The sequence below is a fragment of the Triturus cristatus genome, chromosome 3_1 (genome assembly GCF_964204655.1).
Source record: "Triturus cristatus chromosome 3_1, aTriCri1.1, whole genome shotgun sequence".
NCBI lineage: Eukaryota > Metazoa > Chordata > Amphibia > Caudata > Salamandridae > Triturus > Triturus cristatus.
In genome coordinates, this window is record NC_140583.1 from 378,488,132 (window position 1) to 378,512,623 (window position 24,492).

Genomic DNA, 24,492 nt, shown 5'->3' on the forward strand with positions numbered 1-24,492 from the left:
GAAGAGGGCAGTTGAGGGGTTGGATTTGGTCTCAGGAGAAAATGAGTTCCTAATTTTGGGGGCAATTCTGGAGAAGGTATGCTTGTGTGTTTTCTTTTTTTATTTTTATTTGAAGTGGATAAAGGCACCCCAAATTGGCCAACCACCTGCTGGGAGATGGGTCTTTTGAACTGCATGTCACTACCAAAACACAGTTTGGAATTGTTCACCTTGCTGGAAGATCTGCAACCTGCTATTCCTCACAGCCACGTGGCTGAGTGAGGACAGTAGACCGTATGATGCAGTATCCCACCCAGCGGAATATACAACCTTAAGAAATGATCAGGATGGTAAGAAAGGGGGAGGGGCAGGTATTATCTTTAAAGATAATGTTGATGTAGGTCCTCCCCAATAGAAGGTTGTGAAAACCTGCTATTTTCTATCAAATATCGCACTTCTCGAATCTACTTCTCTTACGATCCCCAGAGCCAGCTGCAGTTTTGGTACAGCCTATCCCAGAAATCACAGCACATCACAGCGTTCAACCTGCTAATTTTAGGTTTTTGGGAGATCTGAACCTACATTTAGACAACACCTGTCCACAAGCTCTAGATATTAAACATGATTTGACAGCAAATCAGCTTGCACAATTAGTTATGCTCCCTAAACACAGTAAAGGTCATATATTGGATTCTATCTTTACCAATATGTCTAGTTTAAAGGTAAATGACCCCCTACAGGTACCCTGGTCAGATCATTAGCTGATTGGCTTATCCATCATGAAGACTGAATCACCTAAACCCAGCATCCCTTACAATAAACTGACCAGACAGTGGTCTAAACTATACATTGAACATTGGACAGAGTTACTGCAGGATTCAGCTCGGAACTAAGATGTAGATGTTGAATACAGGTCTCGATCCCCTACCAGGGAATCATAGATGAGGCTTACTAACCCCAGTGCATTGCTCAGCTACTTCCAGGTCAGGGAAGGACCTGTTTGTTGGAGGTCCATCAGCTCAAGGGCGGAGTGCCCCAGGGCTCTTAGCTGTCCCTTAGTTGACATTATCTACTCATCATGTTTTACAATGGTGTCTTACACCGATGACACCCAAATAGTTATTTCCTTAGCGCCTAACATCAGCCTTGTAGCAGAGAAGCTGTCCGCCTGTATGGAACAAGCGAATAATAAGATGACCCAGTTTCCCCAAATAAATGGCGACATTACAGAGGTCCCGGTGGTCTGAAACAATCCATCTCTCTGGGACCATCTCCACTGACCTTCCAGTAAATCGGATGTAAAGAGTTTAGGTATCATTTGGATAAAGACCTCACATTGACCCCTCAGGCCAAAAAAGTGGCAAGAACATGCTTTGTTCTGCTTAGAGCTCTTAGGAAGACATAAAAATGGCTCCCTGTGGAAACTCTGAGAACAGTGGTGTAAGGATTCATGTTATGTTATGTTATGTTAGGAACTTTTATAGTGCGCACAGCTGCCCCAGCTAAGGGGCGTCCTGGAGCATGACCGGTAGAACACAACTAACACTGAAATTGGAAACAGAAGAGGGGGCCTCAAAAGGAGGGAACGAAATTTAAAACAAGAGGGTTTTTATAGCTTTACGAAACAGAAGAAGGTCTTCCATCGCGCGAATCTCAAACGGAAGCGAGTTCCAGAGCACTGCTGCTTTTACCCGAAAAGATCGACCACCAACTCGACTGAGCTTAAACCTCGGAACTACAGCAAGCGCTTGGCCCATTGATCTTAAAGAACGGGTCGGAATGTAGCAGGTCAAAAGACTCGAAAGGATCTGGGGAGCTAATCCCCTCATAATCTTAAAAGCCAGGCATAAGACTTTAAAATGAATTCTAGACTTAACCGGCAGCCAGTGTAATGATCGGAGAGTACTTGAAACAGAGCAAGACCTAGGCAAGCCAACTATGGCTCTAGCTGCAGCATTTTGAACACGTTGAAGGCGGATGATTTCTGCCTGGTTTGTCCCTATCAGGAGCGAGCTGGCATAGTCCAGACGAGATATTACTGTTGCCTGAACCACCAGCTGCCTGGTAGGGGGATAAAAAAACTTCAGGATAGGTCTTAGGCCGCGAAGGACCCCAAAACAACAAGCTGCGGTTTTCTTGGTGTGCCCAACAAAGCTCAGAGAGGAGTCCATCCACACTCCCAAATTTCTCAACTCCGTAACCGGAGTTGGAGACGGCCCAAGTTCCAGAGGCCACCATCTATCCCCCCAAAGTTCCTTACCCCTCCCGACCACCATAACCTCAGTCTTCTTAGCGTTGAGCTGGAGACAGTTGGCATTTTCAAGATTAGACTACGGCAATTCACTGTATCTAGGCAGCTCTGCCTGCAACATCAGGAAATTGCAGCTGAATCAAAACGTCGCAGCTGGAGTATTTCTGAGCCTTCCAAAATCACAGTCTGAATGTCTGGCTCTGGCCAGCGTTGCCTGGTGGTCAGCAAAAAAAAGAATAGAATTTAAAGCTCTCTGCATTGCGCACAAGGTAAAAAATGCCCATGGGCCTCACATTTGTAGTAATCTCATCAATCCTTACTACAATGCAAGAGAGCTAAGAACACATAACCACTACCTCATGGCTATGTCCAGAATAAAAATGGGCAAGAAGTGTAGGGCGCTCATTTGCATATTTAGTGTCTAAGATGTGGAACTCCTTACCTATTCACTTAAGAGCAAACATAAACTTACTCAGTTTCAGAAAGCAATTGAATACCCCCTTATTTGTGTAATCAGCGCAGCACTCTTCCTACCATCTCTGTCAAAGTGCTGGGATCCGATCTGGGTATATAAGATACTGTAATACATAACACTTCAGCAGGAGGGAGTCCGTGTTTCTTAAAGTTATAATTTGAACTGATAGGACATGTTTCTTGTCCGGGTGGTTGGACTGTTTTGGTGAAGAGCCCAGCACGCAATTTTTTAGATGGATCGCTGCCTCATATGGTTTTTGGTAGGCACTCGAGGGTAGCACTACGTAATCTAGCTTGGAGATCACTAGCACTTGAACTGCTGCCTTGAGATCCACAGATGGAATGAAAGGTTTTAATTTCCTAATCGCCTGAAGTTGGCAGTTGGCAACTGTGGTGGTGGTGCTGATGTGATCCTACATAGAAAGGTGAGTGCCCAGGATTATTCCTAGAGATTTTGCTGAGGTTAGGATGTGTTGGGAACTGTTGGAAGCTGTAAGATGATTGAGCCATTCTTTGATGTTATAAGTGAGGTTGAGTGGAGTGATTAAGAGGAATTCAGTTTTGAGAGTGTTTAGTTTAAAGTGGTTACAAGTCAGCCAGTGTTGAGTTGTTGGTGTGTTGTTGAGGATGCTGATGTCTTCTGGAGTGGCGATTTTCCGGTAGAGTTGAGTATCATCAGCATACATATGGTATGAGATGTTAGAGAGTTAGAGGATTTCAGTCAGGGGTTCTATGAGCTGGTTGAATAGTGCAGGGGAGAGTGAGGAGCTTTGAGGGAAGTCAATCATTACTGGCACCTGGATGGATAGAGCGCGTCTGAACATAACTCTTTGGGATCTGTAATGTAAGAATGAGGAGAACCATTTTAACACAGTACCAGAGAAACCAATCTTTTATTCCAGGAGGTTCAATGCAGATGACAGATAAGGCAGGATAAATAGGCAAAGTTCATTAAGGTCGAGAAGTCCCATTGCATTGTCAGCAAGATGGACCAGACAGTTTCGGTACTGTGACCTACCCTGAAACCAGATTGATATTGGTCGAAGAGTTGGAATTGCTCTATGTGAGTACAAAGTTGATGATGTACACATTTTTCCAGGAGCTTGGTCAGAGTTGGGACTTGGGATAATGGAGAGAGGGTGGTAGTTCGGCTCTGACTGGTTGGCGTTGGATTTGTTTAATATGGGAGTAACCTGGCCACTTCTGAGACAATCTGTTATGGAGCCTTGTGTTAGTGAAGAGTTAATAATCCTGGTCTATAAAGGAAGCAGGGAGTGTTGATACTCGTTCAGATGTATGGACGGTAATGGGGTCATTGTAATGGTTAGAGTATTTCAGGGAAGATAATAGTTTGAAGATGTCAGATTCATCAAAAATCTTAAAGATGGACCAAGAGGCAAAGCTTTTTAGTTTAGGGGAGGGGCTTTAGGGATGCTCTTTTTCAAAGATGGGGGAGTGGGTTGGAAGTGTGTTGATAGGTAAGCGCTCTAGCGAGATTGTAGATCGGTGTCAATTTGCTTGGTTTTCTCGTTAAAGAAGGAGGCAAATACATCACAACTGGGTAGAGTTAAATTCTCAGAAGAAAGGAGATTTCATTTCCTATTAGTTTCATTTTTTTTTAAAGTTCCAACCGCATTTTGGGGTGGTGTGTGGCATTGCCAAGTGTTTGAAGAAAGATGCTTTTTTTTTTGCAGAGTTTTATATATCGCGAACTTGACCCAAATCGGGTATCAGAGCTCTTTACAGAACACCAGTTACGTTACATGAGGACACACATTAATTTTTTTTAGGCATGGGGAGATTAAGTGATCTGCCCAGAATCACAGGATGTTCAGCGTCAATGCTGAGACTCAAACCCAGTTCCCCAGATTAGAGGTCAACCGCCCTAACCATTAGGCCAACTCCTCTTCCCAATGCTTTGGCACTTCTGATATGTCCGTTGTAGGCTTTCCTTCTTAGTTTCAGTACATTTAGGTTAGTTGGAGAGGGAGAGCGTCTCCTGGTTCTTTCCACTGCTCTTAAGGTGTGGCATTCATCATTAAAGCTGCATTTAAACCATGGGTTAGATTTTTTTTGTTTGGACTCTTTTTAATTGTTTTGACTCCATGGCATCCATGATGTCAGACATGGAGTTGATGTAATGGTCAGTGAGGTCTTATTGAAATCACCAAGAAAAATCTGATTATCGTGTGATCCGTTGTTGGTAGAGATGATCTCCAGGATTTGTTAGATGAATGTGTGGTTAGCAACAGGAGGGTGGTAGATCACATGAACTGTACATAATGAGTTTACTTGAAATAATGACGCCCAGATATTCACAAGAGGACAGAGATTGTGTATGAGTTTGTTTCGTTGAGAAATTGTTCCAGTGAATACAGGCAATGCCTCCACCCTGAATGGTTCAGACAGATAATGTCGCGTCTGGGAGGGACTAAAATGGCCAGAAAGGGGAATGATAATTCATTAAGCAATGTTTCAGTGAGGAGTAGAAGGTCAAGATCAAGAGTAAGGATAAGGTCAGCAATATTGTCAGCGTGCTTCACTGCAGATTGGCAATTGAGTAACACACATTTTAGGTTTGTTTTGGTTACGGTTGATTGTCTAGATTTTCCCGAGGGGCATAGAGTTCTTGATAGGTGCCTGGTTATAGGAGGTGAGAAGGGAGAGGATATCGTTATTAGATAAGTGTCTAACCAATTTATTGGGTTGGAGGAGAGGTCTAGATTTACAGCTCTAGTTAGTTGGAGGGGTCCTGGTGTTGGCAGGGCTGTCGCAATAGGGTGTTTGAAGATGGTAGTATTCTGTCTCCCGTAATGCTTTGTTTGATTCATACCATTGTGTTCCAATTGAGAGCTCATATGTACTAGGTTCTGGATGTCTGCCCTCATCAGTTGTAAATCTGTATTTTAGGTCATAGAGCATTGACAAGAGAGTAGAAGTATTATGGATCTGATTTGGAGGAGGTGTGTGAAGGGTTTTGGGGGAGAGTGGGGGTATTAGCAGTTTGGGATGGCCCTGGGGGCCTGGGGATGGGCTGTTGGTCAATGATCGTGAGATGCTGCATGGTTTAGGGGTGAGGTGGAAGAAGTATTTGGGGACTGGAGGAGGTGTGGTGAGTTCTGTTTCCATGGCCCTAATGGGATGGGTAGTCCAATATTGCTCTCTATGCATGCTGAAAGGCAGTCATAAATGCATGCTGAAAGCGAAAGGGTCTCATGGGCTCTGAGTGAGAGGAAGAAAGCCTCAAGCAGGAAAATGTTGCCTGTGAGCTTGTAGATCTTGAAAGAGTAGGGTCAGGTCAATTTACTAGGTTCTTTTTGGTAGTTTGTGTAAAGTCCCACAAACTTAAGTTGATTCTGCTGTAAGAAATGGGATTTGGTGGTGAGGAGATGCTTGGGTAGTCCTCGTTCTATTTCTGTGGTGTGTTTGGTGGAACCAGTGAGGTCGAGGAGTGATTTTGACCTCTACGGACCTCTTTTATTTTTAGGTTTTTGGGGAGATCAAGTGGCACCCAGGTCTCACTGGTCCTTTTTTATGTCTGTGCGAGATTGGCAGGGCCCTTAGACATTGTGGTGGACGAGGAGACCTAAAAATGGCAGCCCTGGAACCCTCATGTGGTTAGGTGTGCTGGGACAAATACAAGGCAGATGAGACCTCCCCTCCATGAAAGGGAGCAGTCAAGACCAGATGGGAAAGAGCGCATCCGCGTGGAGACTATGAGTGCCTTGTGAGACATATATTGGCGCTCAGGAAGCAAACAATTTATATGGTTTGTGGGGCTAACAACAAGTCCTGTAGGCTATGCAGTGCAGGAAGAACCGCAGCGGGGTCAGAGAGATCATGGCCCAAGGTGCTGGGGTGAGACAAGACAGTGGGTCCAAAGGTGGACAAAGGTGTCTACAGTCCTCTCGCGGGTGGTTCGGCGGCCAAGAGGCCGATGCACAGCAAAGGAGGCAGGCCCAGAGAGGGAAGAGAGTCGACTTGAGAGTTATCTCAGCCCCTGGCAATAGTGACTATTCTTGATAATGTTGCTACTGGCCATCATCAAACCAGGGCTCGCTGTATGGTTCACATAGCGTCCATTGGGACACAACATTCTCGGGGCTCTGATTAAGGCTGATATGGCCAAGATGCCACACTACAGTGCTGGGATCACCAGCCTCATACAAAGCATTTCAGTCCAGCATGGGCACGGTTACAGGAATATATGAGGTAGAAGTAGCTCATTTCAATGTCACAGATACTCTTGTTTGTCAGATCAGTTCCTAGTTCAGTTCCTGAGAATTTATGGAGTGCATAACCATGGGAATACTAGGATTTTCACCAATGATGAACCCGTCCCTCAGGAGCTTGTTTCTGTTGCTCTTTCTCTGAAGGCCATCTTGTTATCCAAGAATGTAGTAAGTAGATGATCACACATCATCTATTCCCCCACAAGAAGCTCACATTTCCAAAACACTGAACGAGATATCGATAGTCTCAGCCAAATACTGAGTACAAAAAAATAGGAAGCTAAAGAGGAGTACTGATATCAGTTAATCAATCATGTAATATAAATAAATCTATAATGAGTCACAAGTGTAGTATTGTGCTGTATTACCATCTCCAGGTTTGGCCTCAGTCTCATGCCTCTTGAAGTCACCAAAACCTATTAGTGGCAACATAGACCCACATTAGGGCCATATATGTGTTCTTTATATGTGTATACTTTTGTTCATCACCCAGTTTCCAATGACATTTTGCCCTCTCAGAAATGGTGCTTGTCTGTGGGCACCTCATAGCAGTTGACAAATAGTCTTCTTTATGACAGGACTAGGAAAAAGGCTATTGAAGCAAAAAAGGGTTAACCTCACCTGTCCCTGTTGACAAATATATCCCTCAACTGCAACATATGTGAGCACAGTTCCTAACTACATGAGCAGGCACACACACGTGTGGATGTATTGCAGAAAAATACTATATATAATTTGTATATACACATACTAAAACAGTTAAAGTGCAGGTATGGTAACAAAACAAAATCTGAAAATCGCAAATTATGGTTAGGTAAGCTACCCATATCTTGCACCTCAGTCATGCAATGCTCATGACCACACTTACGACATCATAGATGGCATGTTCAATTACATCGCTGAAGACTTTTGATTTTTAAATAGTTTTATTTACCCTGTATTTTGAGAGGTCGATCCTCAGTGAGTTGTGTAACTGATCCAGCAACTTGATGAATTTTTCTCTCTAAAAACAAATCATTCATGTGAGATAAATATATTGTTGATTAATTAGTATTCATACGTTATCATTTCATAGCACTGTAATTATAAATTGTAAATTGTAATTATAAAAATAATGTTCAGCTTACTGGTCTCTTCATAACAGTCACTACCTCACATACATCATGATATATTATGCAGTATATTGCACAGAGTCTGAGGCATGCATAAACATCTAGGTCACAAATACAGGTGTCCATAGTCATAGGTAATCTGCTAAATGTGCCATTGGCTTCAGCATAAAAGTAGCTCCACCTCTTCTTCAGACTTGACTCCTCACCCTTGTTTTCCTATTATACATAGCTGTCACGGTATTCACCTTTTCTACGCCTTTTTCACAGCAGGGTATATATTCCAGCCAATGTCTATTAGAGTTCCTCGTAGCATAGAGCACATTGGATGGCCTTTGCCAATGCCCTGTGTAGTCACCTCATACACCAGACACACTCTGAACGTTCTTTGAGCATTTGCATAGGCCACTTGGTATTAGGTGCAGGCTCCTAACTCACAGGCGCCATCCCAACTGTGCATTACCATTTGCCACTTACTGTGAGCACTGGGTGCAAGATTAAGCACCTGACTATACCTGACACTTAATTCTCATGTCTCCAACCACAATGTGTACATCTTGCAGCCACATCCATTGCCCTAGTGTTCAGTATGTGGTCTTTGGTTGTTATACCCTGCCCTCAGTCATCGTACTAATGTCCCCACTGTGCATGACCTTCAGGAATATACATTGGTCAGTAGGTGACAATCGGGGCCAACCCACCACAAATGGTGTTTGAACTGCAGGCTCCTAGATCAAGGTATGGCATTCTGCCACTGCTTGTACCTTTCTCCACAATTTACTACCTTTTTTGACACTGTAATTTTTTTAATAGAAAATTGGTATTTTTCAACAGCAATGCAGGTTTGACAACCATCGCCATTTTAAGACGATCATGATCGCCTTAAAATAGCATTGAATCTCAAACCCGTTTTAGAATTGCTGTCAATTTAAGATGAGGACAATAATGTTAAAGTAATGTAATTGACAGTACAGCTGTTTTTTTAAGAGCTCCCTGCCTCTTTATAGCTTTTTCATTCATTTTAGATTTCTCTGTCTCACATTTATTCGTCTCTCTTTCTTCATAAGGATTGCAGGACATTATGAGAAGAACCGTGATAGACCTCAATGAATTTGAGATTTCACAAGGGAATCTGGATTACTGCACTTAATTTCCCCAGTAAATCCCCAATTTCCATGTTATTCCGACCTGGGAAGTTTACCAGCTTTTAGCTAGTGAAATATCTGAAGCAGGACTACTGGGAATGTGATATTCCTACATGCTCTGCAGTTGCCTATTTCAGTAGGAAACTCTGTTTCAGGTTGAATAACGTATAACACAGAAACTGAAATGAGGATGTTAATAGAAATCTAGTAATTCCTCACTTTTGGGCTGTTCAAAAAAGTCAGCTGTATACGAGTAAATGGTGTGTTTCGAAATGATATATTATTGAATTAACAAATGCACAATTGTAAGTAATATAAAAGATCCCGTGTAAATGTAGTCCATTAAAACAAGAACTTTTCTTTGCTCTCATCTTAAAGCGGTATTTAAATAGGAGGGCTCAACAAAACCAGTCGGCCAAGTGGGCTAAAACGTCTTTGGGCAAGAAAGTTAATCTTTGTTGAATCAACCATATTTGTGGCACTGTACCGTGGAAAATTGTGTCTTTATTAACACAGTAATGAACGTATTTGTTTTGGTGTTCTGGTGAACACTAACTTGTTCAAGGCTTCAGCACAAAACAGAGTCAACTGTATCCGTACCTGAGATTCACTCCTCCAGGTCCCACTATTGTCATCAGAGGCTTTCTTGCATAGCCAGGTTTTTACAGCACACTAACACCACAGTAAGCATCTGGGGGCAGATTTATGTTGCCTGGCGCATCCCTGCAAATCAGCAAGGATGCGCCAGGAATGATGCGTCACGCAAGTTTACCCTTGCGCCACACATGATGCGCCGCATTTATAATGCGGCGCATCATGGCGCAGGAATAAACAGATGCGTGACGCATCCAATGGCGTAAGGTTGGCGCAGTGCTTCAGTTGCGTCGCAAGCGCGACGCAACTCCAGCACTGTTCCAACCAACCCTATCCCTAACATGGTGCGTCAAGCCTTACGCCTGCTTCAAGCAGGCGCAGGGTTGTGGCGCATCAGCGTTGGGAAAGTGACTCAGTCAAATCTTATAGATTTGACTGAGTCACTTTTCAGGGGCATTCCTGCGACGGAACGCCCCCCCCTATGTCGACACGCCCACGTGAAACCTGACGCAGGTTTTACGTGGCGCAGGGCTTTATATCGTGACGCATCTCCATAGATGCGTCACGATGTAAATATGGCGCAACGTGGCGCAGGGTTTACACCGCCGCTGCGTCACAAAAGTGACGCAACGGCGGCGTAAAAGTGGCGCATCTCCGACATAGATCTGCCCCCTGGTGTAAAGACTACACATTCTCACTCGATTTTCCGGCCTGTTCCTAGGATTACATGCCTCGGGGAAGCAAGAAAGAAGTACTGGACATGGTGTGATTGATGTGGAAATTCGAGAACCACCAAAGAAACAAGAAAGGTTGTCTCATTAGGACCCGCTTGTACCTATTGGGTATTTTGAAAGGATGTGAAGTAGACGTTCGCCTGGAGCTCATTCACTATTCTGATAGGAGGTACAGTCAGGCGGAAATTGGCTTGCCAGGTTAGAAACATGAGGCTGAAATAGAGCAGCACGCTTTAACAGCCTCACCATCTGGCTCGCTTGACTGAAATTAATATAGATGCCGTTGGCAGACATCTGACAGACGACAACAAGCACACAGTCCTAAAAATATCTAGAATGAACTAAGGCTGTCTCTGCTTTCCAATGGGTTTTATCTTAGGCATTTTCCGGGTCTTGGCATCACTTCATCACAGTTACTGAAATGCAAACAAGGCAATAGTAAATTACTAGAAAGAATTGACACCAATTTATTTCCAGGTTAAAATAAATGTTTACTTTTCCAATAACGCAAGGAAAGGCCTGAAAACAAAATAAATTACCGTGCACCGTCAAAAGAAATGTGTAATTGGCAAAAGAAAACATACCTAGGGGCATATTATCAAGACAGGCGATAAAATTATTGCCGCTTTAACGTCAGAAAACTGCCGCTAAAACAGCGATAATGGGCTTGATAATATGCTCTATGGAATTCCAATTGAAGCCCATGTTAAATGTGAAGGACATCTAACCTGGGCTTGTAATTCGATAGAGCATATTATCAAGCCCATTATCGCCGTTTTAGCGGCAGTTTTCTGCCACCAAAGCGCTATAATTTTATCGTCTGTCTTGATAATATGCCTCCAAGAAAGCAAGCAAACATAGTAAAATTAACTCTACGTTTACGTATGCCTTTAAGTAATTTTAGTGATCTACTGTAACCCTCGTTTGGGAGCCAGAAATGCTGTACATTATTGTGGTGAGAAGTAAGTGAATACACTGCTAAAAAGACGACCAAGAGAGGTTCTGCTGTTCCTGGGAGAGAGAAGGGAGGGAGTTTTCCGGTGTGCTGGTCTGGTGAGGTGCTCCTTGAAGAAGTAGCGCTTATTGTCTTGTTTGAATTGCAGTGGTGATGAGCAAGCATTGTGTGGCGGATACTGCTGTTGAAGACCCTCTGTGCAGAACAAGAGCAGGCTTGATCTTTGGTCTCATATTACTGAAACTTTCCACTGATGTAAAAGAAAGTAAACCAACGCAACAGAATTGGGTTACTGCTGGAGGGGATGAAAGCCTACCCAAGCAGGAACCACAATCCTTGTCAAGGAAAAGTCACATTCAAACCCCATTGACCTCTGCTCAATCCTCAGGTAGCTTGACACAGAACAGTCTGGCTTAACTCAGAAGCAATGTGTAAAGTATTTGTGTAACACTTCAACAGTAACACAGAGAAAACACACCGGAAAAGTATCCCACACCAATTTAGAAACATAGTGTAATTTTTAGTAAATAAAACAAAAACACAATGACAAAAATCTAATCATTAGGACCAGGTAAATGCAGGTTTAAAGATTTCAGTGTAAATAGTGCCAAAAAGCACAAAGCACCAACTGTGGATATCTGGTTGCACCAGACAGGGGCAAAGTCACAAGTTCAGCATGACCACAATGGAGTGTGGGCTGGTAACAGGAACTCAGTTAGGCCCACTGAACATAGTACCTTAGGTCCTGGTTGAGGAGCATTGTAAGGTTCTGCAATCAGGATGCGCTACACAGCTCAGGTGATGCATCTCTTCTGCGGTTCTGCGGAACTGTGATGTGAGGTCCTGCGTCATCATCGAAGATCCCGTCAGCAAGGGCTTGTGATGCAAAGTCTGGTGTCAGGGATGCACAGCGCAGTTTAGGCAGTTCCGAAGAGCTGTGAGGTTAGGATGCAAGAACCTGCATCGTCGTTGAGGTTGCCATCGACATGGGATGCAAGAGCCTACGTCAAGAATGCTATGCAAAGGCACTGGTTGCTATGCAGCTGCAGAGTTGATGCACAGTTCATTATGTCGGGAGAACCCACGCAGCAGAGGCGATGCATCAGCTCCATTCAGGTTTGCGCTGCAATGCAGAAGAGATGTGTCAGATCTGCTGTGTCCACAGATGGGCTGGCAGAGTACCTTCAGTCCCACTTCCAAGGGTCCAGGGCTGGGGTGGCACCACTTGGGAGAGTAGGACTCACAGATTGCAGAGTCCAGATGCTGGTTTCAAGGTTGTTGGAGACTTCTGTCCCTGAGGCTCTAATCAGGAGGCCAGCCAACTAGTCCTTGGAGTTACTTTGAAATCCTGGGTTCAACAGGCCTAGGTCCAATCCTTCTCACCCAGGCAAGAGGGCAGCAGGTCAGCCGTTCCTTCAGATCAGCAGTCCAGGAGATTGGCACTCCTTTCAGTGGCACAGTAGTCCTTTTTCCAAGCAGAGGATCAACAGGTCCAGTATTGGACTGAAGAGGTGGTGTCTGAGGTCCAATATGTATACCTGGTGCCCTTCTGGAAGGTGGGAGGAAGTTGTAGAGGTTTCCCTTTTGAAGTCCTCAGTCTTCCCACCTTCCCTGTCCCGGTTCCAGACTAACTACAGGGGTTATGCAGCCCTTTGTGTGGAGAGAATTGTCCATTACAATTCCAAAAACACCAAACATGAACTGGTTAACAGAACCCATTAGTAAATGACAGCTCATTAAATGTAATACAGCAACTTCAATGTTATACTATTGGAGAAGTAGGTGATGCAGTAGGGAAAAGATTAATTAAATAGCTTTTCACTACCAGGACATGTAAAGCTTAAAGTGTAGGCCCGACCTTTTAAATACACTGCACCCTGCCCACTGGACTGTTCAGGGTCTACCCTAGGGGTGATCTCGATGTATTAAAAGGGAAGATTTATGCCTGTTAAAAGGTATATTTTCCCAGGTCGAAAAGACAGTTTAATACTGCAGACACAGGCTGCACTGGAAGGGCTGAGACATATGTACAGGGATACTGAAGTGGCTGGCACAATAAGTTCTGCAGACCCACGTGTTGCATTTAAATTACAGGACCTGGTCACATGGAGAACCAATTTACTAGGGATTTACAAATGAACTGAATATGCCAATCGGGGATAAGCTAATGTTACCATGTTTTATGGGGTGAGTAAGGCAAGAAGTTTGGGAGAAGAGCACCGTAAGGCGTCCAGGTCTAACAACCAATGACTACCTTGTTGCTTCTTATGCAATAGGGACAGGAGAACAAAGGAATCAAAACCAGGTAAAACATGGGGGTGCCTGATTTGACACTGTTTTTGTTTAATACTTATAGAGGATAATGCTTCTCTGCATTTTAAACGTGGAAGATGAGACTACATCTGAGGGTAATGAGTTCAGTTTTATCTGATAAGTAGCGACAACAATGCCACAATCAGTTTGTCCTATCTTTTAATGGTTTGCATGGAGAAGGTTTTCTTTCTTATTCTCTCTACTGCACATGTAACATGTTTTATTAAGAACAAATTGTGATATATAGCTTTAGCAGTGATTCCTATAGAGAACCAGATTCTTAAACTATGGTGGAGCTCCCATACTCAAACACAAGGAGATGATGGACAGAGCGCGGAAACTTTTCAGACACTGACCCCCGGTCACAGATCTGGGTTGAATCCATCATCATTCTTTAGCTCACTTCACCACCCCAGTTCAGACCCAGCGATATGCAAATCAGTCTGTGCCTCATGGGAACAGTCAGGCCTAAACTGTCAAGCCAGGTCTTCCCTGGACCGGAAACAATCATCCTGGGACCGGTTTTGGGGTAACAACCCACATCAGCCAGGCTAGCTTGAATCCATGGTAAAGTGAGAAGGGACCCACGTCTGGGCATACCCTGCCAACTTAGGGCGAACAAAGCAAACACAAGGAGATGATGGAGTACCAAAACGACTACCAAAGCTGTTTAATGCCTCTAAGTAAAATGAGGTTTCTTTAAGCAACCCCAAACTTAACCTTGGCAGGTTGGCAGGATGGCCTTTTGCAGAGAAAAGTGAATGTGGTTCATGAACAGCAACTAGAAAACAACATTTCAGCTATGAGATAAATATGTCATGATTCTCATTCTAATTTTTTGAAATAGAGTCAAGAGAATAAATAAAAAGACATCAAATGAACAATAATAGGAAGAAGGAATCTGAAGTTATAAACATTTTAAAAAGTATCCATTTAAAAATTAAAATATAAAAATCGTCCGTTATCCTAAAAGGTGCAGCTTAGTCAGTCCTCTCCCTATGTGGCCCTCAATTAACTTTCAATGTCTGACCTGCAATGGAACAAGGTGGGGCATGACCTAGCTCTTTGCTACAGTTAAGACTTTGACAATATACTTCAGTCAGTTTTATGGAAGCAAACATTCACCAGAGTTGTAAGTTGGGTTGAAGAGGCAAATCTGGGCTTCAATGGGTCAGATACAGCTGTGCAGTCCACAGCTATAAATAAGTGTAAGAAATTGGGTCATTGGTTGAGGGGAATGGAAGCTCCACTCGGGCAACAACCACAATCCTTGTCAGAGGGAACCATGAAAGTCACTAAGTTAAACTCTGCCTAACCCTCTGTTAGCTTGGCACAAACATATTTATGCAGTATACAAACAGTAATAAAGTGAAAACACAACACAAGAAAAATCCCAAACCAATTTTGAAAAATAAAATACATTTTAATAAAAATGATTCCTGAATGACAAAAATCTAATCAGTAGCATCAGAGATATACAGTTGAAAGATGTTAGTGAAAATAACACCCTAGATGTGGTACCTGGGGTCAGAAGAGGTGGGCGTGACACAAGGCGGAAAAGCATAGTTGTGGTGGGCGCCTGATAGTGCTTTCGCCTGTGATTGTTTTTTTTTTTTTAATATAGTTTTTTATTGAAGCTGAATGGTGTCATACATGTACAAAATGTAAAATAAAATATATAGACAATGAAGAGATACTAATGAATTACAGCGCACGACATCCTCAAGAGCATTCCCTGCTTTCAACAATAAATAAACACTGATAGTTAATTTACAATTTTCCATATTCAGCAGGCGCAAAAATTATTTATAGAAATTAATCGGAAAAAGTCCCCCAAATTTTTTCAAATTTCCTTCCCCCCACTATCCTCAAAGCATAGCTTCGCTCACTCCTCTTTACTTTCCGCATTTTGAAAAACCATTCAAGCATAGATGGAGATTGATTCGTTCGCCAGTTTTGAAGTAACAACGATCTGGCAACAGCCATACAGATATAAACTAGTTTAACAAATGATAAGGATAAATTAAGATGCGAATCGTAACCATAAAGCATCAATTTTACATTCAAGGATATCTGAATATGACAATTGGAGCTTAAAAAAACAAAAATGTCTCGCCAGAATGCTTTAACCATAGAACAATCAGCGATTACATGAGTCCAATTTGCAGGGGCGAAATTTAAACAACAAAAACAATTTGGAAGATAATTACTATACATTTTGGCTATTACCGCCGGGGTGCGATACAAAAGCCATTTTCCAAAAAATAACATTCTACGCCAATTGGCTCCCCTTACTGTAGAGAAATTAAGCTTGTTAATGGTTCGCCACATAGGCGCTGTCAAAACATGATTTTCTTGTTCCCACCATTTTTTTACAGCTATGGCACACAGATCCCTTTGTCTAAATTGAGCAAGACAGCATTTCCACTCTGCAGGTTTCCTTATCGACTTATCATTAAAAAAAAGATCATTATTTAAGGGAGAGATCTGGGTAAATGATGAGGGAACATATTGCTGAAGGAATTGATAAATATAAGTATAGGAACCAATCAACAAAAACTTTCTTGGAATTAGTGATCGCATCTCCGTCGGTGTTATCCACCTTGCGCCTTGTAGAAAATCACCCACTTTACTAAATCCGACATTTGTCCAATGACCCATTAAATCAGAGCCAATCGCCTGTCCATGAAATGCAAGTAAGTTAATCAACAGAGATGAGGAGTGAAACAGGGATAAAGAATATCTTTTTATCATTGCCATACGTTTCCTAAAAAACCAGGCAATTACTTTATACCTAACCAATTTGGGAGATTTAGGAACTTGAAGGGGGGGAGAAATCTGACTTTCCGAAAAAATTAAATAAAAAAAAAAACTAAGAAATAGGTTAGAATTTGATATTGGAGATTTAAATCGAATCAAGTACTGAGCAAAATAAGTATTATAATAATCTCTAATGTTAGGTAATGCGAGACCGCCGTTATCCAAATCCTCATAGCGAATATTCAGCGCAATACGGGGCGTTTTATGTGCCCACAAAAAGCGCGTGAATAAAGATTCGATTTTGGTGAAAAAACGACCCGGAAGGCAGCATGGAATCGTTGAGAATAAGAAATTAAACAATGGTAAAATAGACATTTTAATCAAGGCAACGCGGCCCAAGATTGATAGTGGTAATTTATTCCAACGAGTAAGCATTAAGTCAACTTTCTGAAGGAGGGGTTCAAAATTAAGACTAAAGAGATCTGTAACTGAGGCTGTGAAAAATACCCCCAGATATCGTTTAGGTTTATTATTAATGCAGCTCCGTAGGTCCGGAGATAATACGGGTTTATGATTACCACAGATCAATATTTCTGTCTTTTTTTTTATTAATGCGATAACCTCCGAGAGACTCAAATTCCTCAAAAAGCTGAAATACTCTGACTTGAGACTGCAAATCCGGTTTGATAAGAAGCATAATATCATCAGCGTAGAGTTTTATTTTGGACATTAAAGGAATTGGGGGCAAAATTTCTACACACTGCCGAATCGCGATTGCAAGGGGTTCAATAAAAAAAGCAAAAAGAATAGGTGATAAAGGGCAGCCTTGACGTGTACCCTGATTAACTTTCATAGCCCCTACTGTCATTGAATTGATAATAATATTAGCTCTGGCACCCATATAAAGATTGCGAATAAGATTAATAATAATTAATGGGATGCGAAAATATTGCAAAATTATGAAAAGAGTTTCCCAGACTACCAAATCAAAAGCCTTTTCCGCGTCAAATAACATAATTAAGGCTGGGATCCTCAGTGTTTGAAAATAATCCAGGGCTTCCGAAAGATAGTGGGTATTAGTCATCAATTGTCTGCCAGCAATAAACCCATTTTGATCTTCATGAATTAGACCCGGGGCAATATGGTTAAAACGAATAGCAAGTAATTTAGTAACGATCTTGTAATCCGTATTTAACAAAGTAATGGGACGATATGAATTAGGATCCTTTGCGTCCTTCCCCTTCTTCAGAAAGCTGACCACCGTGCCCTCGCGAAATGAATCTGGGATGGAAGCTCCAGCAAGCATGGAATTAATAAGTTGTAACAAAAGATCAGAAAAGGCAGAAAAGAAAACTTTAAAAAATTCGGCAGGCAACCCATCGGGTCCAGAAGTTTTCCCTAATGGAAGTTCTTTAACTACCGATTGTAACTCTAATAGGGAAAATTCACTAGCCATATTTAACTGCTCAGCTTCGGAGAGAGAAGGGATCACCTCCCTACTCAAGAAAGCGTTTAGTTTTAATTGATCTATTTCGTGCTTATAGCTATATATTTTTTGATAATGGGAGAACATTATCTTGCCCACCCCATCTAAATCGGTCACATATTGATCAGTAACAGAACAAATTAAACCAGGAATAAAATTGGAGGCAGCTTGTTCTTTGGCCTGCCAGGCTAGAAATCTACCTGTAAAATTACTTTCCTCGTAGATTTTCTGATGTTGACTACGAAAGAACGCCTCTCCTTGCTCAAATAAATATATACTAAATTCACGTTTAGCTTCATCTAGTTGACCTTGGATGTTTCTAGAATTTTTTTTTTGTCTTAAATCGGTAAGAACCTGAATGCGATGTTCAAAAGAGTTTTTTATAGCCCTGGCAGCGATGGACGTGGCAGCATCTTTCGCAATTATAATTCCACGAATAAAAGCCTTTAGGGCGTCCCAGATAATACTGAGAGGGGCGGTGCCCATGTTACGAATTATAAATTCTCTAATCATATCTTTGAGCTCAGAAACCCATGTTTCATTGTTGAGATAAGATTTATTAAAGACCCATCTTTTGGAAGACTTTCTAGTTTCCCCTAAAATAAATTCCCTAATAAGCATAGCGTGGTCAGAGAATACATTATGCACCGTATTAGAATAGCCTAACATAAGATTACGTGAAGCAAGGAAAAAATCAATACGAGATGAGGACTTAAATCTACTCGACCAACAAGTATATTCTTTTTTAAAGGGATAATCTAGGCGCCAATGATCCGAAAGATCCAGTAATCTTTTATAGTCAGAGATGGTCTGGAAGACTTTGGGTTTAAGTTGTCTTTTTGTTTGGGATGATGAGTCCAATTTCGGATCCATTAAGACATTAAAGTCACCAGCCATCACAATATCCCCTGACATGGTCAGTAGAGATTGGAACATCTCTTCAAAAATATTAGGATCATCGTTTAATGGACCATAGCAACTAAGAAAAATAAAAGGTCTTGGTCTATTTTTAACTCTGCAAGAAACCCAGCACCAACGCCCTGACCCCCCAGCTTCTGAGTGGATAATTTCCACGTGTAAGTTCTTATTTAAAAATATCGCCACCCCTCGTTTGGATTCATTGCATGTCGCAAAGCATCGATATGAAGCCCATGATTTAAACATTGAAAACTGATCTAACTTAAGAGAAGAAATATGAGTCTCTTGTAATAAAACCACAGAGGGATTTTTTGCCTTAATCCAGCTTTCAACTGCCCGTCTTTTCTTAATATTATTTAAACCGTTGACATTCAAAGAAAATAAAATCAAACTTGCCTTATTTGACATTAACATCTTTAACTATCTGATAATCAAGAGTCGTCATCGGGCCATACGTAATAGCAAAACAACCTGACATCATCAGCTTCATTTTTCATTATAACTCCACACCCCTCCCTCAAAACACCCCCCCCCACCGTGACCACCCTTCCCAGCCTCACCCCCCCTGGCCCTCCCCACCAATGGCCGAACTTTCCCTTCCCACGCAGGCCATCGGAACCTACCCCCCACCATTTGGATGAGCTTGCACCCTCTGGACCCCTTGGATTCCACTCCCCCTTGTTCTACTGACTCCCCCCCAAACACAGTACCCCCTAACAAACAGCATCCCAGAAAGAGAAAACTTCAAATTAGAGACTTAACACATCTATATACACAAAAAAAAGGGAGAAAAAAACCAAAAAAAAACCAGCTCTATGTATAATTCCTACAATTTTTAACCTGATGAAGAGCTCGAAATTTCCCTGAGCAAGTCCTGTGCTGCTGCAATGTCGGATAACATAAAGAATTTTCCTTTTACTAAAACTTTAAGCTTGGATTGTTGCGCTATTGAGGCCTGGGCCCCTTTAGCTTTAAATAGTTGTAGCATTTGGACGAACTCCTTTCTTCTCCGAGCTGCAGAAGCAGACATGTCTGAAAAGATACGACATTTCACAGTTTCATTAACAAAGAATTGTCTTTTCTGAATTGCGGTTGAGAGAATAGTCTCTTTAATCCGTGTATCAGAAAAATTTTATAGGATTGTTCGGGGGAGGGAGGAATTCGGAAAAGGTTGAGCAGGGGCGCGGTGTGCTCGCGTAATAGTTAGATCTCCCTCGTGATTGGGAATCACTTTAGATTTTAAAAAGGAGGTAACCCACTGCAACGTGCTCGAACCTTCAAGGCCCTCGGGAACCCCCACGACGCGAAGGTTGGATCGACGATTGTAGTTCTCCAAATCGTCCAATTTAGACTCAAGAGAGCGAGAAGTAAGGGAAAACTGATTTGTGTCTTTTTAACCTCGATCATTTGATCCTCCAGGACAGAAATACGAGTTTCGGCTTCTTGGATTCGAGCTGGAAATGTTGAAAAGAGATCCTCCATTTTGTCCAAGCGCTGGTGGATCAGGGCAAGCTCGGATTTCTGAAACCTCTTCAACTCTCGGACCTCGTCAAGAATTAGATTTAACATATCTTTAACTGACATCTTAATCTCTCCAACAGTCTCGGTATCTAAATCCAACAAAGGACTGAGATGGTTAACATTCCCTGGGGTAGTTGAGGACTTGTCAATAGATGATTCAATGAGAGATTCGGCTATATCAGTACGTCCTACAGTTAACACGTCTTTTTGAGTATCATCCATAATTCTCAGAGAGTGTACCGAAGAGTTGACTTTAAGTAAAGGCGTAGAAGGCGTAGAGGGTGCTACAATGTTAGACTTATGCAGGAAATTAGGCGGTTGAATAATTGAGGAAGAGGTAGAAGGACAAACTTGTGAGGAGGTGATTTGACAGGTTACAGCACTTTTCTTACCAAAAAGAGGAAATGGTTTAGCGCCCATTAGAGCCTCCATTAAGTTGTCCTGCGGTGAAGAAAAGTCCGGAGTAAGTGAGGAGCCTACCGCTTCTACTCCATGAGAGGCCTCTAATTCAGGAGAGAGAGTCTCCCCAAAAGATTCCTCCAGCTCTTCCGAGCTTCCGGCACTATCACTTTTTTCCTTCACCTTGCTTTTATCACAAGTAGCATCATGACTTAACAATTTAGCTGCATTCCTCGCTTCTTTAGCCTGGATGCGTAGAGCCTTTGCTTTACGGGTATTCATTAATTTACCCATATTTAGAAGAAACTAGAGTAGTAGTAGCTCCCTTACGTTTTTGGGCCCAATGAAATCCAGGCAAAAAATAAAGAAAAATAAAAAGTGTTCTTTTATTTTCCAATACCTGAATGTCGAAAAAAGAGCTTCAAAACCTCAGTCGTCAGGTATATTCCATATAAACAGAGTCGCAAAGTCTTAGAATCTCAAAGTCTCAGCTGCACTGACGGCTGCTGCCGCCTCCACCTCTGCCAGCGCCATGCCACACTACAAGAAAGGCTTGAATAAAAGAAGCTACTCCGATGTGATATCCTCAGGTGCAGCAAGACAGAGCGCCTCTACCATGAAATCAAAACCTTCCTGTGTGCTGCCACCAGCCTTCAGCAACCAGCCGCTCTCCACCCTCCAAACCCTGCACTCCTGCCTTAGTCAGAGGGCAAACACGAAGCTAGCATCACCAACGAAGCCAACCCTGCTCGAAGCAGAGAGTTGCAGGTGCAGGAAGAGAGACACCAATGTACAAAAGAAGGAAAAATCCGACCTCCGGCTGATGGATCCGCTGTAATCCCACTGCCCCGAGACCCAGCTGCGGAGTTCAAACAATCCGCCCGCCCATCCGAAAGGGAAAACGCTGTCCGTCGGCCGCCATCGATCTCGAGTGAGGCTGCACAGCCACGAAGAGAAAGGGGAAGGGAGGAGTCAGCACCGGGAACCCTCAGGTGCGCATGGAGGCGTGGATCTCCACCGCCTGTGATTGGTTTTGATCACAGCTAAAAACAAATCCTGCAAGTGATCCTGAAGCAATGGCGTTAGAAGGCACGTGACTGATCCAGCCACAGCCTTAACTGCCTTTCTAAAACACAGGCCTGTAAGAAAGTGTCCTGAACCTCTTCTCTCTCAGTCTGCCTTCAAATGTGTGACCAGAGTGCCATGGGGTGAAGTGAAGAAATGTAGCTGCCCTGCCTTTGCATGTGATTGCTGCCTTAGGGTTTGTGGGAGAAGGAGCGCAGTGGGAGAATGACCGACGCGGAGGGGAAGGTGGTAGTCTTCTCTTCCTTGGAAAGGGAACACAGCAGTGACTTTCTTGTGCCCCATTCTACCTCAATTAATAGGCCAGCCCTTGTTCAAGTGAGAAATGTCATCCTCCCCCACAGTTGGATACCAATTTATAAAGCACTTCTCTGCCTGAAAATGGTACAGTTGAGGGACTGGATGAGGACTGGTATTTCTTTTCCATCTCTTGTTCTCTTTCATGGCCATCTTAAACCAGCATATGTCTGTTTATGTATACGTGCTTCATGGAGAATGCAGGGAGGAGGAAGTGGTAGGTTAAAAGGAAGTGCTGCCACAAAATGATGTGGTGAATTGTATCAGCTAGAGTACGGAAACACTAGCTATACAGAGCCGTTGCCAACACGCGAACACATTTTTGCAGGCAGGGAAAGTTAATTAAAGAAATATGTGCCAACAGGGAAATTTAATTAAAGGCCCAATTAAATAATTAAAATTGTCGGAGAAACAAATAAATGTAGACGTACATGCTGTCACAGGAAGATGAGTTGGGTGCCAGCCTTAACATGATAAAAGTAGTTCGAGACATAAAAGCAGATAAAAGCAGATGAGAATGACTAATTGGGCCTTCAGGATACTGATAATAGAAGCACTCCCCCAAATAAATCTACAGCCAATAGAAGCAAAGAAAAAGGGAAGTGACAAGCACACAGACAAATAAGAAGAGAAGGTGAGAAGTAAGACCCTTTTAAGATATGTTGAATAGAATAGATTTCACAAGCACAGAGCGAACGCTGTGCAGGTGAAACCTAAAATAGGAAGTTTATTTCTGATATGTCTCTCAACCTCTTCAATACCCATAGTTCCTTTTCCTACTCCATTTCCCCGGTCTTACTTTCTCTGCCCTTTCTTTTGCTCAATGTCCATTCTTATTTCTTGCATCCTTCTTTCGAAGGGCGGTGCTGCTGTCAGAAAAGCCAATTGCCAGGTTCAGGTTCTGATGATGTTTTCACGTTTCACAAATATAAAGCATTTCCTCTTTATTATCAAACAACAAGAGACATGTATGGGCTATGGAATGCAATGCCACACTCATTTTAATCTGTTGTAAATTTACAAATTTTAAGACTCCTTGTTTTAAAATTAGGGCTGAGTCTGAGGCCAACATGAAAGTACTTGAGAGTAGAAGTTTGGTGGGGAAATGCACAGTTCCCATGAAGCAGGCACATATGACTGATGTGCAGCTCCCGTGTGCTAGATACATCCTGCTGTGGCCACATATTGGCATCATCAGAGTAGCTCCTTTTATATATACCTCTTTTACATGGGTGAGTGGATGTGGTTGTCTGTGGGGATTTGGACACAGTCTTGGACACCGTCAAACAAAATTCAGATTCATATCTTTGCCTTAGCTTTCCTGCAATAGAACCTGAAGAAAGGTTTTGACACATCACATGAGCTGAGTGTAGATTCAGGTAGGAGATGGCCGAAGGAAGCTGCTGACTTAAAGTGCACTGGCGGGGCTGAGAGTGGGTGTCACTGTCAGAATAGCAGTAGGCCTTCAGAACAGGACTGAGATACACTGGCCAAGTGGTGTGAGTCTTTTGAGTTGCTTTAAAGTGTAGAACTGTTATGCATTAGCAGGGCTGAGAATGGGAATTAGACATTTAATTGTGGAGAGCATGATGATCTCTAGGTCAAAATGCTGGGATAGTGGGGCCACTGTTTGTCAGTGTTGAAAAACAGAAGCTCCTGCTGATCAAGACTGGTGTGTATGAGTAGAGCTGTGAATGTCAACACTGAGGTGCACTGGAGGAGCTGCTGAGAGGTCTTAATAATGGATACCTTGGTATACTACAGGTCATGACTGGAGTTCAGTGCCAGACTTCTGTGTGATTATCAATGCAAATATAGCTTCCAAGAGTCAAGTTTTCTTCAGCCCGGAAAAAGCTGGCTCTTTCTGTTATACTTTTGAGTTACGATCTAGTCTGCTTTCTGCCTCACTCCTTACTCCACCATCCAACTTCTGCCGCACTTTTCTTCTTATCTTCTTTGCCCTGCCCTCTTCTATTTTGTTCTTTTGTTTGTCTATTCTTCTCAGCTCGCTCTTCTGTTATCACTCCTTTCCCTTCAACCTTATGCTTGTTCAACTCTCTTAGCATGTGCCCTACTGTTCATCATCCTCTTTATCTGTTTTGCCCATTTTCCTCTCTTCCTTACCCTCCCCTCCACTTGTGACCTTCCCTTACCCTGTTCCACCCTGTCTTTTGTCCCTTCTGCCCTATTAAATTCCCTTTTATTCTTTCCTGTCCCCCCTCGCACCTAATTTATTTTTCCC

At 42.6% G+C, this 24,492-nt stretch overlaps 1 protein-coding gene across 1 annotated transcript in view; it reads right to left on the reverse strand.

Annotated features, from left to right (window-relative positions):
- The window catches only part of UNC13C (unc-13 homolog C), a 1,458,878-nt gene that overhangs the window by 675,006 nt on the left and 759,380 nt on the right, over positions 1-24,492 (reverse strand). The window contains exon 15 of the mRNA XM_085644160.1: positions 7,871-7,939. Within this exon, the coding sequence (XP_085500286.1) occupies positions 7,871-7,939 (69 nt within the window). The remainder of the gene's footprint in view (positions 1-7,870; positions 7,940-24,492) is intronic.